The sequence below is a fragment of the Ursus arctos genome, unplaced genomic scaffold (genome assembly GCF_023065955.2).
Source record: "Ursus arctos isolate Adak ecotype North America unplaced genomic scaffold, UrsArc2.0 scaffold_1, whole genome shotgun sequence".
Lineage (NCBI taxonomy): Eukaryota > Metazoa > Chordata > Mammalia > Carnivora > Ursidae > Ursus > Ursus arctos.
Genome location: NW_026622763.1, coordinates 81,043,365 through 81,061,919, shown reverse-complemented (window position 1 = coordinate 81,061,919; position 18,555 = coordinate 81,043,365). Strand labels below are relative to the sequence as shown.

Sequence of the window (18,555 nt, the reverse complement as noted above, 5' to 3'; positions counted from 1 at the left end):
CTGGGTGGCACAGTCGGTTAAGCACCCAACTCTTGGTTTTGGCTCAGGTCATGGTCTCGGGGTCATGGGATCGAGCCCTGCATGGAGATCTGCACTCAGCACGGAGCCTGATTGAGATCCTCTCTCCCTCTCTCTCTCTGCCCCTCCTCCCCTTACTCTCTGCCTAAAATAAATTAATAAATCTTAAAAAATAAAATAAAAACATCACTCCAAGCTATCCATGTCTTCAGCGAGACTGGCAGAGCAGGATAATACACAGAGAAACCCGTGTGCAATCACTAAGCAGGAAAACGCGACTTACTTGTCCCCCACACGTGCTGACACTGGTTGTCCCGGGTCTTGCACTCCCCATTGTAACAGCGGCCCTGGGGACAGGGACACACATTAGGAGGCCCACGCAGCCCATTCCCTTCCCCCAGATTGGCACTGCAAGGTCTCCTTTTATTGTTTTAGGTAAGCTGATCTGTTTTTTCACTCCATACCCCAATATTTTCACAGTGAAAATAAAAATCACAAACGTCTTAAGGGAAGCACAGCAGACAGTTAAATCTAAAACTCAGAACAGACCTCAGAGTACGGCTCTTTAAGTCAAAGCTAATCCTCTGAAATTTTAAATTTTATGGAAAACAAAAGTTGGTACACTTCCTTGGGCGATTCCAGAATGATTCTTTGGGGTATGAATGTTACATTAGAACATGGCTTCAGAAAAGACAAAACCCACATGATCACATATGATAGCACATTATAATAGTCATATTTTCCCACAATAGGCTGACGTTATTGAAAGATGGTCACAACTCAATAAATTAGATTCCTGATTCTTTAGTCATTGTGTTTTTTTCCTTGCCCTCAATCTGGACAATTTGTCACCAGAGGTAAATATATTACTATATTTAGTATTTGATATGCCATGAAGTAACACTGAATTAAAAGTCCATCGCAATAACGTATGGTTCTTTGAGCTGTGATTTCCTTTCGAAGTTATATTCATCAGAAAGGAAAACAAAACAAAACAAAACAAAACCTCACAAACTAGTCCTTTTAAAATTACATTGAAAACTTTTAGGCCAGGATACCTGATTTTGATTGCATGCATATCCATCTTGCTTATGAAGGTTTGGTGGGCACTGAAAAAATACAATGTTTTTCGTTAACATTCAACATAAGGACCTTCACATTGTGTGTACAATATATAAAAATGTAAAAAAGAAAAAAAAGTAAGCATGGTGAATATATAGTTGGGAATGTATAGAAAAACATGAGTAACCCCTTAAAAAGGTTATCCAAACTACTTCTATTATTGGTAAAAATAATAAATTCATCCATGCAGTGAGTACTTTTTATTTCTCTGTCTTCTATGAGGTGGACTAGAATAAGAACTTACATTCGCTTGCCTACAGAGTCAAAAGTAGAAGGAATTAACATGGACAACGAAGGGCATGAATCAGCTTGTTATGTAGGAGTGGACACATTCGGGAGCTAACTCACAGGACCTTTCTCAGCCCTGGGAAATGTCAAATCTGCGTTCGACACCCCTGACGCTCACCTGTAGGCCACATTACTGATAAAGAAGAAATACTCTTTCAACTCAATGTGAGTGCTTGCATCTTCATTACGTCTCTGACCTCTCTGACGTGTTACTAGAACAATTGTGATGGGATGGTTATTTCTTTTCCAGGTCTATTTTCAAGTCATTGTTTAAAAGCATACTTCATTTTCCCAAAACATTACCCTGAATGAATTAAAACTTTTATTCTCCATGCATTTTATTTGCCACATTTGAGAGAGCTGAAGACGGTTCAAGTCAAAGGCTCTAGGACAGTGTTCAAAGCAAATATGCAAAGAAAAAGCAACACACAGGGAAAGCAAGTGAGTACGAAACACAGCAGTGTGCACCGGGGTCTCTCCCCCAGTCTTCGCCTTCTCGGTAAGGGACTGCCCCGCTCTTCCCATTGGTCAGGCCCCAAACCATGAAGTCATCCTCTGTGTCTCTCCTTCCTTCCCACCCTCCTTCCAGTCTGTCAACAAATCCTACTGGATCTACCTTCAAACTAGAATCACAATCTGACCACTTTTCTCCGTCTCCACTGCTAGCCCCCCTCCAATCCGCCATCATCCCTCACCTGAATTATGCAGCCGCCTCCGACTGATTGCCCTGCTTCTACCCTAGTCTATTCAGCTACTGGGTGTCCTTCTAAACACATAAATCACATCACGCTGCTCCTCTGCTCAATGGCTTCCCAACGTACTCAATGGACGTCAAAGTTCAACATGATATGCATTTGCTGTCCCCCCAATTCCATCCTCTCTCTGACCTCATCCCTGCTCTGCCACGACTGATTGGACTCTCTGCCGATGTGCCAGGCATACTTCCACCCCACGGCCTTTGCCCTTGCCCTTCCTTCAATCTTCCCCCCAGGTTTCTGCATGGTTTGCTCTCAAAACCTGTAACCCCTCCCATGTTGGCATTCTCCATTCCCCATTTCCTGGTGTTTTTCTTCTCCGTAGGACTTATCACCTCAAAGTCACATATGTTACTTATTTGTTTGTCTATTGTCCCCATCCCAGTGTGAGCTCCCGGAAGGCAGGCATTGTATTATTGTTCCCTGCTGCCTCTCTCGCATCTAGAACAAAACCGGGCTCAATTATTATTGAGTAGCTGCTCAATTACTATTGGCTAACTAGATAAATGAATGAATGACCCATACGAACACAATTAAGGTACTCCGTTCTGGGGCGCCTGGGTGGCTCAGTCGGTTAAGCGTCTGCCTTCGGCTCTGGTCATGATCTCAGGGTCCTGGGATCAAGCCCTGAATCAGGCTCCCTGCTCAGCGGGGAGTCTGCTTCTCCTTCTCCCTCTGACCCTCCCCCCCACTTGTGCTCTCTCTCAAATAAATAAATAAAATCTTTCAAAAAAAAGTTACTCTGTCCTGTACCTGTCAAGCTGTTTATCAAGTTCACTATAGAAAGGTAATAGAATTTAGAATTTGCAATTGCTAAGAAGCACTAACTTACAAAGGAACACTTTGAGATAAAATGCTTTGGTTCTATATCTTTCTAAAGAATAACTGCCTTTCATATAAGCTTTCATTCACTACAGCTTTTCAATCAATCTGATGGTGACTACTCAAAGGACGTCATTATCAGCACCAAAACCTGGCCTACTGGGCCAACAGCACAGAAACAGAGCTCATAGTGGCCTCCTTCATCCACCCAAATCCACTCCAAATGCAATCAGTAGCTTATGAATCAACTAACGGTAATTACTCACTTACTCCGAGACGAAAACAATCCCATCGAACAAAAATGCAAAAGAAATGTTGCTATTAGAATAGGTATATCAGGGTCTACAATTAATTTATCATAGTTGACTTTTGTGATGTTTCAATAAAAATTTTTTTGTAGAACTCTTTACTAATAATAATTTTAAAAGCCCCGATTATAAACTGTTACAGCTACATGCATGATTTCTAATCAATTTATTTCTCGTTTAGGCTAATAAAAGCAAGTTGCTTATCACTAAAAGGTTTAAAATGGGAAATTATGGCATGTCTTACATTCTCTGGGGACATTTAAAACAGAAGAACTATAAATCTGAGCGCTATATTCTGCCTGTGAGTAGTGCTCTGGATTCAGTCTCTAAATGCCATCCCAGCCCCCACTTTCAGGCTGTGCAGGAAGGTTCACAGGAGGCAGGCTTCAACAGTGCAGCAGCATTTAAATGTGCTTATTTTTAATTGTGCTATGCCACCCATATAGATGGTATCTCTTATAGCACTAACAAGATACATTTCCCACATCTTTCAAAAATACCTTTATTATATCATCAGTATCGTTTGCCAAGGATTTCTCTCAGTTGCACAAGTATTGTTTATTCTGTGATAAACTGTGAATTTAAAAAGTAGCTCAGAGGTATCAGTAAATGCTAATATCAAAATTAAGCAAAGACATGAAGATACAAGACATAAAGTCATAGGGTTGCCAATGATGCCGATTCTCAGGGATGCAGAGATTCTCTGAGATCCCCTTTTCCTAATCATAATTACTGCCAATTAAATTCAAAGCTCACTGACTCTTACAAAGCAGAAGAATTCTGGGGGATCTTAACTCCCTCTACTCCAATTATCTATTTCAGGCACATTCTGGTCATATAAGGAAATTATTGCTAAAAGAACTTGCTACTCTAATATGCCACTGAGAAATTAATCTAACAGTGCAATTCTCACCTTACATACATGAGGCAAAAGGAACGTTTTAGGGCACGTGGGTGGTTCAGTCGGTTAAGCATCCGACTCTTGATTTCGGCTCAGGCATGATCTCAGGGCCCCGAGATGGAGCCCTGGACTGGGATCCACACTCAGTGTGGAGTCTGCTTGTCCCTTTCCCTTGCCCCCCACCCCCCGCTTGCTCTTGATCTCACTCCTACTCTCTCTCTCTCAAGTAAATAAGTAAAATCTTAAAAAAAAAAATGTTTTAAAAATTTAGAAATAGAATATTAAGTTGAACATAGAGCCCTCATTATAAAAGTCTTACTTCCCGTAAATTCTATGGCAATTCAGGAATTCAAGGCTGAAATGAAAAAACTGCACTTTGAAAAGAGCTGAACACACAGAACCAAAACCATGTATGATGGGTATAAGAATAGTAGTATTCTACAAACCTAAAAATACAACTCAGCGAAACAGCATACCAGGATTGTCACAAAACGTAAAACTTGGCACAAAACACAGAACCCACAATTCTTACACCCTTTCACTATATTCTAGGAAAACTGCAAAGAAACCTATTTAGATATCTAAATAGAAGATACAGATATGCATAAAAATCAATAAAGAATAGCCTGAACATATTTCACTGTATCACATCCTTAAAAGGGTCCCTTTGCATTGAATCTCAGATAATATACATCAAGAACTTTCAAAAGGGTTAGTTAGAAATCTCTGTTTCTCTCTCCTCTTGTTTTTTCTCAGTGAGGGGAACTCAGGGTACCTCCAGCTACTCTGCTCCTACACCCACTTCCCCCCGAGGCAGGTAGAGTGACCCACCGACCGGCTGACAAACCTGGGAGGAATTACCAGCCCTTTGGCTCAGTTCCGCCATTCTTCTCTTGCCTACTCACATAAATCATACTATCCTCGCTGCTCCTCCAAGACATACAAGACAAGGGCTCATCTTTGCAAGCAGAAGTTGCTCCAGACCCACTTTTGTCAATAACGTGTTTCTACAGCCTGAATATGGGATCTATAAAGAGGCTCCTTTAAAGATTTTTTTTTTTATTTGACAGAGAGAGACACAGTGAGAGAGGGAACACAAGCAGGGAGAGTGGGAGAGGGAGAAGCAGGCTTCCCGCTGAACAGGGAGCCCAACGCGGGGCTCGATCCCAGGACCCTGGGATCATGACCTGAGCCGAAGGCAGACGCTTAACGGCTGAGCCACCCAGGCGCCCCTACAGAGGCTCCTTTAGTTCTCACACTAAGTTATGGCTTTCAACTTGGCCATTTTCAATATGAAAAATGGTAGTCTGACCTCCAACTGTACTCTATTTATGGGGACCCCCTTGGAAACCATAATACCTGGCAACAGATAATTCCATTTCTGGGCAATTTATCCTAAGGAGTGAATCCTGAACACGAAATACTCTTAAAGATGCAGAAAGATATCTGCCGTATTAATTATAATAATGAAAAACTGCCAACAACCTAAATACCCACCACTGGATAACAAGTCACAAGTCAACTGATGAATCCACATGACAGGCTCTCATGCAACTGTAAAAGGGGTGTTTATAAAAACTGTAACAGTACAGGAACATGTTTTTGAATTCCTGTCAGAGCAAAAATAAAAGTAGAATGAAATCCCAAGTTCTTACCTATTCCCTCACTGCCTTAATTCCGGACTTCTTGGTTTTTCCCCACTACTCTCTGGGAATCCCCACCTTCACTGCATTTCTTGAAGAAGCCAAGCTTCCTTACATACTGTTTTCTGACTAGCTCTTCCTTCCATGCCTTTCTACTTAGATGTCAATTCTTCCAGGAAAATACACCTGAGCACCACACCTAAAGACCCCCACCCCACATCCCATGTCACCATAGTTACACTTAGCACCATCAGCTGTTCTTGTTGACTTATGTCTCCACCCAGCAGAATTTAAGTTCCAGAAGGGCAAGGACTTGCCTATCTTGTTCCTACCATATCCCAACATCTACAGCAGTGCTTGGCACAGAGCAGATGTTCAGCGAATGTCCATTTCAATGAAAAATAAAGACTTAAAATAACGTGATATATATTTTTAAAGCATAAAAATGGTATAAGGAAGAAATGCTAGTAGGCAACATTAATCATAACGTTATAGTAAGTTTTAATGTGAAGAAGACCACACCAAAGCATATGGGCCATGACGCTAGACAATGTAGGTGGGGGAGAGTTAGTGAAGGACCGAGAGAGGTGGACACCTGCTTCCGATCCCTCTTCAATCAGAGCAGCGTTAGTTGTTCTCTCCTTTCTACGGTGCACATACAACAAAATTTTCCTTAGAAGAAAGGGCTTGGTGGCTTACAAATGTTTGGAAAACAATACATTAACTCTTTCAGTGTGAACAGACTATTTTAGATGTGGGGACAGAAAGAAAAATCAATTCGTTGGGTAGAAACCATATAAAGGGAACTAATTATGAAGGGGAAATTTGGAAGAAAAAAGAGATCTAGGTTCAGGAAACACAATAAATGTTCCTAAAATAAAGGCATAGTGGAGATCTAGATATTACTAGAAAACAAAGTAAAACAAAACAAAAAACAAAGAAACCAAATCATATTCACACATGTACCTCAACTGAAAGCTTTCCCATGTGTACAACATTGGCAAGTAAAATGTACTATTTAAAAACTCAGTTTGTCATACCTGGCCAGAGTCTCCAGTACAATATTCAGTAATATCGCACCCATTCACAGCATCCCGACATTCATACCCTCGTGGCTGAAACTGCAAATCAAAATTCAATATTAGGAGCTAGTGTTAATTAATATTTCAAATAGTTAGCATTGTTATATTCACCAATAATTCAGATATTCTCTCATAACCATTACCAAACTCTATTTATTTATTTATAGTATTATGTTATGTTAGTCACCATACAGCACATCATGAGTTTTTGATGTAGTGTTTCATGATTCATTGTTTGTGTATAACACCCAGTGCTCCATGCAAACATGCCTTAAACCCCCCCCCCCCCCCTTAAAACCTCAAGTTTGTTTTCCGGAATCCATAGTCTCTCATGGTACCAAACTCTTTTTACAAATTAGCAAGATAGTTGCGAAATACAGACAAGGCCCAGATACCACTCTCTACAGTAAATATGAATCATTAACCAAGGCATTAAATGTACAGATTTCAAAACCCACAGTCTCAGAGTATTACTTTTGGAAAACAAGGTAATGGCAATTACATAAATAAGATAGAGTAGTATGATTTAAAACAAAAGAGCAAATCACTAAAATATAAACATTTAAGATATCTCTGAAGATTGATACACACACCCAACCTTCACTAATTGTACCTATTAGCTTGGATCTTAATCTTGCTTTAGCTAAATATATACAATCAAATTTCAGTGAATTTTCATGAACGCCTTTCGGCGACACCAATCACATTGCGGGGGTGGGTAAAAGATGAAGGAAAGAGACCCCTGATGTCAAGCAATTTATAATCTGGTGGGAAACAGAAGGCAACTAAGCTAGAATTTCTTAAAATACCGTAATGCCTAATACCTCTTGGTATTGAATGAAATAATAAAATCATGTAACTTTATGGTTATAAGGAATATTAGAGATTTAGTAAATGAAAAGAAAGATTTAAAAAAATGACTTTTCAAGAATTGATGGAGGTTCTACAGATGGACGTGAACTATGTCCATACACGAATAAGCTGTATATATACACATATAAATACACACATGTAGATTACTTCTTTATCTAGCTTTCTTGCCTTTATAGGGGATTTTAAAAAACCAAGCATAAAAAACGTAAGCACTAGGTTTTAGGTTCACGGTCCAAAATAAATGAAGTCCAAAATAAAGGTACATATACATAGTAATAAATTTAAAGAAAAATGTTATAAGTAGGTCATATTATTAAAAAGACCACAGGAAGGGCGCCTGGGTGGCACAGCGGTTAAGCGTCTGCCTTCGGCTCAGGGCGTGATCCTGGCGTTATGGGATCGAGCCCCATATCAGGGTCCTCTGCTGTGAGCCTGTTTCTTCCTCTCCCACTCCCCCTGCTTGTGTTCCCTCTCTCGCTGGCTGTCTCTATCTCTGTCAAATAAATAAATAAAATCTTTACAAAAAAAAAAAAAGGCCACAGGAATTGTCCCTCTTCTATTCTACCAGCTAATGCGGTTTGCGTCTGCATTAGCAGGGGAACTCTCAATGTTTATTTTAGAAGGAGTATACGTATATTTTCTGAAGGAGGCTCTGAAGGACAGGACAGATGATAGTGCATCACAGAAAGGTAAATGTTTTGACCCACAGAATTTAGATAGATTTACTGATTCTACAAAATTGCGAAAGCACAGGTCAATCAACAAATGTGTGGCAAGCTCTACAAATGGTCGATGTACACTTTGAGAGACTTAGCTAACAACGTCCATGAAAAGGAAGACGAGAGTGTCAGGTGACTCACGAGACATGAGGTATTGTTACAGCACGGCCCATCGCTGCAGTGGGCCCCGTTGGAGAGAGAGCATTTCTTACAGCACAATCCGTAGCATTCCTAGAGGAAATACTTCACGTGAGTAAATGAGAACGCTTACAGGCTGGTTATTCAACCCTCTCCCCACATGCAACTTATGTATAATCCACGTGAGGAGACTTATACAATAAAAAGCAAATATTTCAGGAAGTAACCACTTTAAACAATGATAATATTCCTTCCTGCCATATTTTCCAGCAAAGTGCGATCTTCTGTGAGAGGGCTTCTCTACCAAAAAGTAAGCTTATTTCTTAGCAAGCACCTCACCTTCGTTTAGCTCCAATATATTCTTAAGACTATCTAGTTTTGGGGGTTTTTTTTAATATTTTATTTTTAAGTACTTTCTACACCCAACATGGGGCTTGAACTCGCAATCCCAAGATCAAGAGTCACGTTCTGCCGACTGAGCCAGCCAGGCACCCCAAGACTCTACCTAGTTTTATAAAAACAAAAATAATACACATCATGGAAAGAATATTTCGTGATTTGGTAAAATGTGAATGGGATAAATATGAGCTATGAATGTTTAGGAGGTAGGAGATTTGATTAGAAGAACCCATTAGGTTTTCTTCAAACAAGACTGTAAGGACATGATTAATTCTAACATGTCTGAGCTGGGATTAAGCATTGATGAGAGAGATGAGAAAGAAAGGCAGTAAGACCACAAAGAAGGACCCTGTAGGCTTCTCGCTATTCTTGTTTGCTCTGGGGAGGAGCTGCGTTGAAGGTAGGAAAGATCTCTTATACCTACCACGTGTAAACCACAGTCACATTCCTCCCCAGCTTCCACATATCCATTTCCACATTCTGTGGGCTCAAATAGCTAAAAGGGATTAGGAAGAGAAAGGAAAAACGTTTTAATTTGTCACAGAAAATCAACACACCAATCGGGCCACATACATAGTCCTATAATCCGCTATCATGTGAAATCCTTCTGTGATCTGTTGTTAACAGCATCTTACAAATGATGTCTGTGTGGGTAACACTGTTCACTTATTAATAACACTTCTAGAAACCATATTCCAAACGGGGTAATATTTCTTAGAGGATTCTCTGGAGGTGGGCTCCAGAGATGACCTCTACCATTAGAATTACTTATTAATGGAAATAAACTGTCAAAAGGGATAGATCATTTATCATATTTGCTAATGGAGCTAAGATGCAATGCTAAGACTCACAGATATCTAATTTACTGATTTATCTCCAGGCAGCTGAGAAAACAGAAAAATTGTCAAAAAGATAAAATGTTTCAGTCGCAGGCAAATGTAATATATACAATCAAGGAAATGCAAATAACCATTGAAATGGTACTGCTGGAAATCCACGCCCATCTTTCTCATCGAAAAGAAATCTGCACTGTCTAAAGCATATTAAATAAATGTGCAGATGTATGCACAGATGTATAGAAATATGTCAGCCATTAGGACAAATGGAAGAGTCAGATTTCTAGAATAATCCACTCTACTAGTGCTATGAACTTGTTTGCCAATTAAATTGCAACGAATTTCGATTTTGAGCTGTACTACAAAGCTGTGATCACAAAGACAGCATGGTACTGGCACAAAAACAGACACATAGACCAATGGAACAGAATAGAGAACCCAGAAATGGACCCTCAGCTCTTTGGGCAACTAATCTTTGATAAAGCAGGAAAAAACATCCGGTGGAAAAAAGACAGTCTCTTCAATAAATGGTGCTGGGAAAATTGGACAGCTACAAGCAAAAGAATGAAACTTGACCACTCTCTCACACCATACACAAAGATAAAATCCAAATGGATGAAAGACCTCGATGTGAGACAGGAATCCATCAAAATCATAGAGAAGAACATAGGCTGAAACCTCTTTGACATCGGCCAAAGCAAACTTTTTCATGACACATCTCCAAAGGCAAGAGAAACAAAAGAAAAAATGAACTTGTGGGACTTCATCAAGATAAAAAGCTTCTGCACAGCCAAGGAAACAGTCAGAAAAACTAAGAGGCAGCCCACGGAATGGGAGAAGATATTTGCAAATGACACTACAGATAAAAGACTAGTATCCAGGGGCGCCTGGGTGGCACAGCGGTTGAGAGTCTGCCTTCAGCTCAGGGCGTGATCCCGGCATTACGGGATCGAGCCCCACATCAGGCTCCTCCGCTATGAGCCTGCTTCTTCCTCTCCCACTCCCCCTGCTTGTGCTCCCTCTCTCACTGGCTATCTCTATCTCCATCAAATAAATAAATAAAAATCTTTAAAAAAAAAAAAAAAAAGACTAGTATCCAGGATCTACAAAGAACTTCTCAAACTCAATACACAAGAAACAAATAATCAAATCAAAAAATGGGCAGAAGATATCAACTTTTCCAATGACACTTTTCCAATGAAGACATACAAATGGCTAACAGACACATGAAAAAATGTTCAAAATCATTAGCCATCAGGGAAATTCAAATCAAAACCACACTGAGATACCACCTTATGCCAATTAGAATGGCAAAAATTGACAAGACAAGAAACAACAAATGTTGGAGAGGATGTGGAGAAAGGGGATCCCTCTTTCACTGTTGGCGGGAATGCAAGTTGGTACAGCCACTTTGGAAAACAGTGTGGAGGTCCCTTAGAAAGTTAAAAATAGAGCTACCCAATGATCCAGCAATAGCACTACTGGGTATTTACCCCAAAGATACAGACGTAGTGAAGAGAAGGGCCATATGCACCCCAATGTTCATTGCAGCATTGTCCACAATAGCTAAATTGTGGAAGGAGCCAAAATGCCCTTCAACAGATGACTGGATTAAGAAGATGTGGTCCATATATACAATGGAATATTACTCAGCCATCAGAAAGAACGATTACCCAACATTTGCAGCATGCATGCATACATTTGTTGACTAAAAGCACTTGGGGAAAAAAAAAGTCAGTTCTTTGATACATACATACAAACTATTCCCCTGGAATCCATAGGGGTTTTTTAAAAAATCATTCTACCATGGAGCTTTAAAAAATACGTATTTACTAACTTTTAAAATTGAAGATGTGTCATTATTTCCATTTAGTTTCCAAGTTATTGGAATTATTTTCTTTCTACTCACAGGCAATTTCAGAAATCTAATGATGGATCTTTCCACACACACTAGAAACCTTACGACTCAGTGTTGTGCTCTCAGGCACGATACTTCTAATTGGCGGGTAAGACTCAAGGCAGGTAAAATTAGCCATGTGTACCCCAATTCAAAAATGCCAGCAGCTCACATTAATTCATTACTACTCGTTTCCCCCATTTTGAACACCCTGAAGTTTTCAGATTTCTGTCGCACTGAGACCAATGCCATGAAAGGCAGGTGACTGAATGTAATGGTGCATGGTCACTTTAAAATTCCCGTTTCTTTTTCTGCAGACTCACTGAGACTTTATACAGATGTCAGACATCAAACTACCCTCCCCTGACTACAGGAGTATCACTTAATTATGAGAACAGGAATAAATTATTCTGTCGGTTATGCACATTAGTCACTGATTTTTTTTTTCTTAAGGTTAACATGATTTTACTGCTCTCTCAATTCACAGAGTATTAAATGTTTTGTATAGCAAATGGACTATATTTGACTTACGAAGTAGTATTTTCAAAAGAAATACGAAATGTGCAATGTTAGAATTTCTATACCATCTGCTAATTAGCAGCAACCTGTCTCTTAGCCTATTGAGCGATTCACTTCCAAACACACTCCTAGAGGTCCACAGTCCCTTATGCAAAAGCTCTGTAGCCAGTGAGTTTGAAAATTCTGGCTTTGCTAGATTTTAGAAAAGTATGATGCATTTACCATGTTCTATGTAATAGCCCTGAGGGGCCTGGAACACACCCTATAATCAAAAACATTTATATTTCTGCAGTAATACTTATAAATATTTACACTATGAGGGGTAATAAAGGCTTTAGGTCCAAGAGAAATTTTACTGCCTGATGTGTTTTCTGCAAACTCATAAAAAACACTTCCAATTTTCCAAGCTTTTTGAATTATGGAATTATGGATATAGAGTATGGAAATATGGAATTAAGGAATTATGGATAAGGATGGTGACACTCTATATATGAATTTTGATGAAATGCCAGTTCCCACATAAAGAGACTATAGCATAAATAATAAATACACATATGTATTTATGAGAGCCATAAATACCTTGGGCCATTTTTTTTGGCTAGCTGATATTAGTAATGCTTCCTGTCTAGGAGAAGAGACCACTCAAAAAGAAAAAGAAAAAAAAAAAGCCAGGGAACTAGTTATACCCTTAGAGAAACTGTCAATGGAAAATGGAATTTTTGTCAGAGAAATGGGTTAAAGAAATGTATCTTAATCTAACCTACAATCTCTAAGCAGGATGAAAACCCTAACATGTAAATTTCAAAGATATTTTGATTGAAGCACTTTTGTTTCTTTGTTTGGAGGACAAAGTGGGAGGGATCCAGCAGCACTGAAAAATCAGAGATTCACAGCAGCAAAACTATGGTTTTATCACTCATTTAAACAGGACCAGACTTCAGCATGATAATGGCTTTTATGACTAAATATTAATCTGATTGACAAATCCCTCCCCCCCAAAAGACCTGTTTTCCAAGACAAGAATCTGACATTTGGCAGTGTTCCACTGTAAAAAGATATGTCTTTTTGCATCTTGTTTTATTAAGGCATGGAGCTACTTTTCAACATTTCACAAAGAGTAAAATGTAAGAAAGGATTTTAAGACTTCTCCCATAAGAGATTTGTGACTGGATTCTGAGCAGATCTGCGGTGTGTATGATTTCAAAGGCTACTGCTTTCATAAATGTTATGTACATTACACAAATTTCTTAGAAGCAAAAAAAAAAAATTTAAGAAATAATTACACTTCCTGAGTTACTAACCTTTGTCGGCCTGTTGAAAAGACAGGCTCCACCCCCTCTCTGTAAAAAGTCTCTATATTCCAAAATGCTGCACTTTGAGAACTTTCGGGAATGGGACACCCTGAGAAAATAAAGAATCAATTATGTAAATAATTTACCAAAAACAGTCATCAGAGAAGAAAATTTAAACCCGTGAATTAGAACATGTTCCTTCTGGATCTAGATGATTCCACACAGGTTATGACAAGGCATTTATGCTCAAATTGCCAAATAAGTGTGTGTGGTAGAATTTATAAAAATAGTCAAAGAAAACCACACATTGGGAGCCAGGTTATAACCGCCTCAGTAGCCACGCCCTTCTGTGCCTGGGCTTGGAAGAGTTTTGGAAAGCTTATCACAAAACTTCTCCACCTAGGCTATATTTTAAAATGGGGTCATTTTTATTTGTTCTGTCTCAGTAAAGGCAAGCACTTTTTTGCCTCTGTCCTGAATAAAAGATGTAAGGGAACCTATTAGGTTTTACTTTGGAGGAAGGAGTTGTGACAATCAATCTATTGAAGATTATATAATGCAGGTTTCAGCAACACCATTGAGGCAAACAAGAAAATCCTAAAAAGAAGTATCATACTATATATACACACATACATATATATACATAGATATATAAAACACATATACACTCAGTAAAAACAGAGTTGGGTTAAGCTCTTTCTGAATTAGAATTAGGTAATAGCTTTTTAGGCTCAACTTCAAATATATTCATGACTTAGGAATATGATATGAGCCTCTTTGTGATTTAACTAATCCAATTACTATCCCTACGTCAGTACAGAGGGAGATATTATACACATGGTCAAGGTGAAACTGAATCATACACACTGATTCCTCGGCCGTATTTGTCACAGTACTTGATCTGAGAGCGACAGGCCATGGATTCTAGGATGTAATCCAAACGTTTTTTGTATCCTGATGCATGACGGTAGTATATGGAAGTAGGAAAAGTTTTTGCCATTGTTGACAGTGATCTCTTAAAGGAACTATGTAGAAATGTATACTTGAGAAAATATATATATTAACTTTAAATAGTTTTATCATATCCTCTGGGTGACCAGTCCAAAAATTCATTTAGAAATTGGGAGTTTAGAAGACAGAAGGCATCTCCCTATAGAAGCAATATTATCAATGGTGTTACCCTCCTACAGTAGTCTTCAAAAATGCTGTTCAAGCCATAATGTTACTAAACTATGGTAGAACAGTAAGGGGAGCACGAAAGCTAACAGCCTCAGGTTTAAACTACATTTCTAGAAATATAGGTTCTAAAGCAGCAGGCAGAATGGTTGACTCTCCCTGCAAACCCTCGTGATCACACTCTTCTTTTCCCCATGAGCAGGACTCCTGGTGGGAGAGTAAAGAAGGGACTCTACAAGCAGGTCGGGGCCCCTGGCCGCTGGGGTTCCTCAGGAGAGGGGCAGGACCAGAAGGAGGCGATGTATTGAGCTTATATCTGGCATGGGCAGAAGAAGCAGGAGAGACACATGAGTGAGACAACCTCTTCCATCTAGTAGGAATGGGCTCTAGCTTGGGAGCCTTGGGTCAGTCGCTCCCAGGGGGGGCAGGGGCTGGGGGGCAATGTTTCCAGGCCTTGGTTCACAGATGCCAACAGCAGCTCTGGGGCAGTGACTCTAGTGCTCAAAGTATCCTCACAAGAAGAGAGGAGATAGGTGAGAAAAATGTCTATCAATAGATGATACCTAATTTAGACACAATAAATCTGTCTCAATTAAAAAAATAGCCATATTGATTATATAAGCAGTAAAGTACAAATTTTACTACAGCAAACATGTCTATTTGTGAGTTCCTTAAAATATAAATTGATGATGAAATTGATTTTCACTGACTGCTTCAGGCAGACAACCAGCTCTTATTCTAAGTGCACTAAAAAATTACTGCATCTACTAAACTTAGAAGCATTTAATAATGGGCTTCTTTCAAAGGTTAATAGAAGGAGAAGTTGTTACTATGTTTTACTCTTATCAACAACTTTAAGTAAAAAATTAAAATATAAGGCGAATCAGTCCTTTCATTTTTAAAATATCAGGTAATTAATGATGGAATTTATACAGAGTGCTGAGCCTCAAAGGCCAGTACCTGAGAGACTGTGCATCTAATTATATGCAGCAATGTCCGTGAAAGGCGTATATCAAATGTACGTATAATGAAAATTTACCCTGTTTCCTCCATGATGCAGCCACCCCAGGATTCTGTGCAGTCACATTCTAGTCCGATGAAATAATCAAAAGTAACAGAAGAAAAGAAAAATAACAAGTCACATCTTCAATTTGCATTGCAACTCAAGATGATTCCTTATTACCAATTTCACGTCATGTAGATATAGAATGTGAAGTCTCGCCAAACAAAATCTATTTCCATTCAATTAATATTTCTTTATATCCTTTCCAGAATACACGTTGTTTCCTAAGACCACAGCCGGCAAGAAATAAAACTGTCACTCTCTTCCTTTTTGTAACTCAGAACACTCAATTGAGTTCCTAGTTCCAACGTTGAATGAAAAGTAGCCTCGTCTGGAAATGAAAAGCCTGAGTTCTAGTCCAAGTCCTACCTGATAGGCAAGTCCTGCAGGCAAGTGACTTAGTTATTTCTTGGGTCTCAGTGTTTCCACCTTGAAAATGGGAAACAGCCTGTCTGCCTATCTCCCAGGGTGGTTCGGGGGCTCACACGAGATGAGCTGTGCAGCTCTACTGCACAGAGGCCATGAGTCGTCACTGAAGCGTCGCCAACAGAGCACACTGGGAGTTACGGGAGAGAATACCATCTGCTAGATTCAAAGCGAGCTTCGGCCAGAGACTTAAAGAACACTAACTACACTCAAAGGTTTAGAAAAAGAGAGCATTCTAAAATAAAAGTGTAAATAGTTATTGAAACTACAAAACAATCACAAACTCAACACAGAGGCCAGAGACTGACATAGCGATACTGCGATGGGCTGTTCTTTTATTTTTTCCTGTTCTCTTTTCTAGCATAGACAAAGATATTTTTAAAGAAAGACTTCCAAATGGATTTTTTTAAAAGTCAGAGTTCAGAACTAAAGAACTACCTACCTAAACAAACAATTCACAAAGGGATAAAACATTTTAGGAAGGAACTCCTCCAGGCATTGGTCCTGAACCCCTCCTTCTCACCCCACCCCCTCACCTAACTCCATAACATCTCAGCGGACCCCAGCGCTGGCCTCTTCCGGGCCCCAGGGTTCTCAAACAAGTCATAAACCTGGCCAGACTCCCTTCTGACTTTAAGGGCATCTATCCCAGCTGATGAAATCCAAAACACCTCCTTTAATGTGTACTATGTGTTTCCTTGGGAAAGCAATACTCTGAGCAAGATATTAATAAACAAAATTTTGTGGCTATTTGCTAAATGCCACCAGACTTAATATACCCATCAAGTGATGATTTAATATGTCCATAAAGGGAATTGAGAAGCCCCTGGATACATATTTTGTTTCAAGTTTCAATAAAACTGTGCATTAATGACAATGATTTGATAGTCATCAAAAAGGTATAAAATGTAGGATAATGTTACAGTAGATTTTTGTCCTTTTCTTCCTTGGGGAGCTGAGGTGGGCAGGGAGACCTTTACTTTCAGCGTCTGATATCTTCACAGAGGGGAGCAGACTTCCACCTAAGAGAGTTAATTTGAGGGAATACCTCAGTCCTTTTTTCCCACAGGATCTCATTATGACTTTTGTGGGTCCTAGGCACTTTTGCATCATGGCACAAAAAAATGTACTCGATTTTACTACTCTGTTGGTCTAAAGAGGAATGTAATCCAGGTTGGATTTTATTCTGATTTTTAAAGATACTGAAATGTTTCATGGACTCTTAAAACCACTGTGGGCCTTGGATACTTTGCCACTGGAAGCTCAGCCCTGTCATTCCATCTTTCTCTCATCTGATTAACGAAGAGAGTCGAACCAGCAGTCACTGGCTGCATTTTCCCATGGGATAGGTAGGATCTGCGGCCCTGTTTGAACTCCCTCTTGGCACTGCTTGCCCACGAGAGTGTTATCCTCCGCCGCCTGGTCCCAGGCTTAAAGGGCCCTAGGGCAGGGCTGCCTGTAGGAGAGGCTTCTTCCTGAACCGTTCTGATGGGACCATGTGGGTGAGTTTAGTTAGAGGCAGGTCGGTGGGGAAGTTTAGAGTTAGAGCTCCTTTCTGATCCAGTTGTACTATTATTAACCCCCCAGTGGAACTTTATTGACACCTAGTGTCTATATTCCACTGCTTAGGACCCAGAGGGTGGGTATTGACCCCCACCCCTGAACCCCAACATTCTGCAATGTGAGAAAGAGCTGTTCCTGCTCTGAGAAAGCGAGTACAATTTTATAATTTTGAAGGGGAAATATCTACAACCCAAACAGATTAAGAATTACCTTAAGTTGCTCATTGGATCGCCTTTTTTAAGAGGAAGGAGGTATGCTACAATTAAACTATAATGACTTAGGAATGAAAAATATTTATTTATTATTGACTGGACATGCATTATACAGACAGAATGGCACATGAAAGTGAGTAAGAAGGTCAATGTACATACTTGGCTTTCTGCTAGAAGGTTCCCATTGGATTCCAAGGTTTTGAGCCAGGCTCTGCGATAATACTTGTGCCACTGCCATTGGAAGACCATACTGTTTTTCAGAGTTGAAAGTGTGTGGGAGACATTTGAGAGAGTGCACAAAGCTAGTTATTATTTCTTAATCATCACCACATATCATCTCAGTCCCCTAAGTAGAGCCTCACAGCATCAAAAAGATGTCATATGCTCCTTATCGCTTCTTCCTTGCAACTGGGCCCAAGAAGCAGAAAGCCTCTCTCCCTATGTGGCATCTCTCAGAACTTGATGCTCTCACATGGAAACATAAAATACAAGCCATAAAAGGC

The 18,555-nt window shown here is 39.7% G+C and overlaps 1 protein-coding gene across 1 annotated transcript in view; it reads right to left on the bottom strand.

Moving 5' to 3' along the window:
• The window catches only part of ADAM23 (ADAM metallopeptidase domain 23), a 166,552-nt gene that overhangs the window by 28,159 nt on the left and 119,838 nt on the right, over positions 1-18,555 (bottom strand). Inside the window, exons 13-20 of the mRNA XM_026492101.4 lie at positions 18,212-18,302; positions 15,828-15,876; positions 13,622-13,721; positions 9,493-9,564; positions 8,673-8,762; positions 6,898-6,978; positions 1,077-1,127; positions 302-365 (exon numbers count right to left, since the gene is read on the bottom strand). Coding sequence (XP_026347886.1) covers positions 302-365; positions 1,077-1,127; positions 6,898-6,978; positions 8,673-8,762; positions 9,493-9,564; positions 13,622-13,721; positions 15,828-15,876; positions 18,212-18,302 — 598 coding nt within the window. The remainder of the gene's footprint in view (positions 1-301; positions 366-1,076; positions 1,128-6,897; positions 6,979-8,672; positions 8,763-9,492; positions 9,565-13,621; positions 13,722-15,827; positions 15,877-18,211; positions 18,303-18,555) is intronic.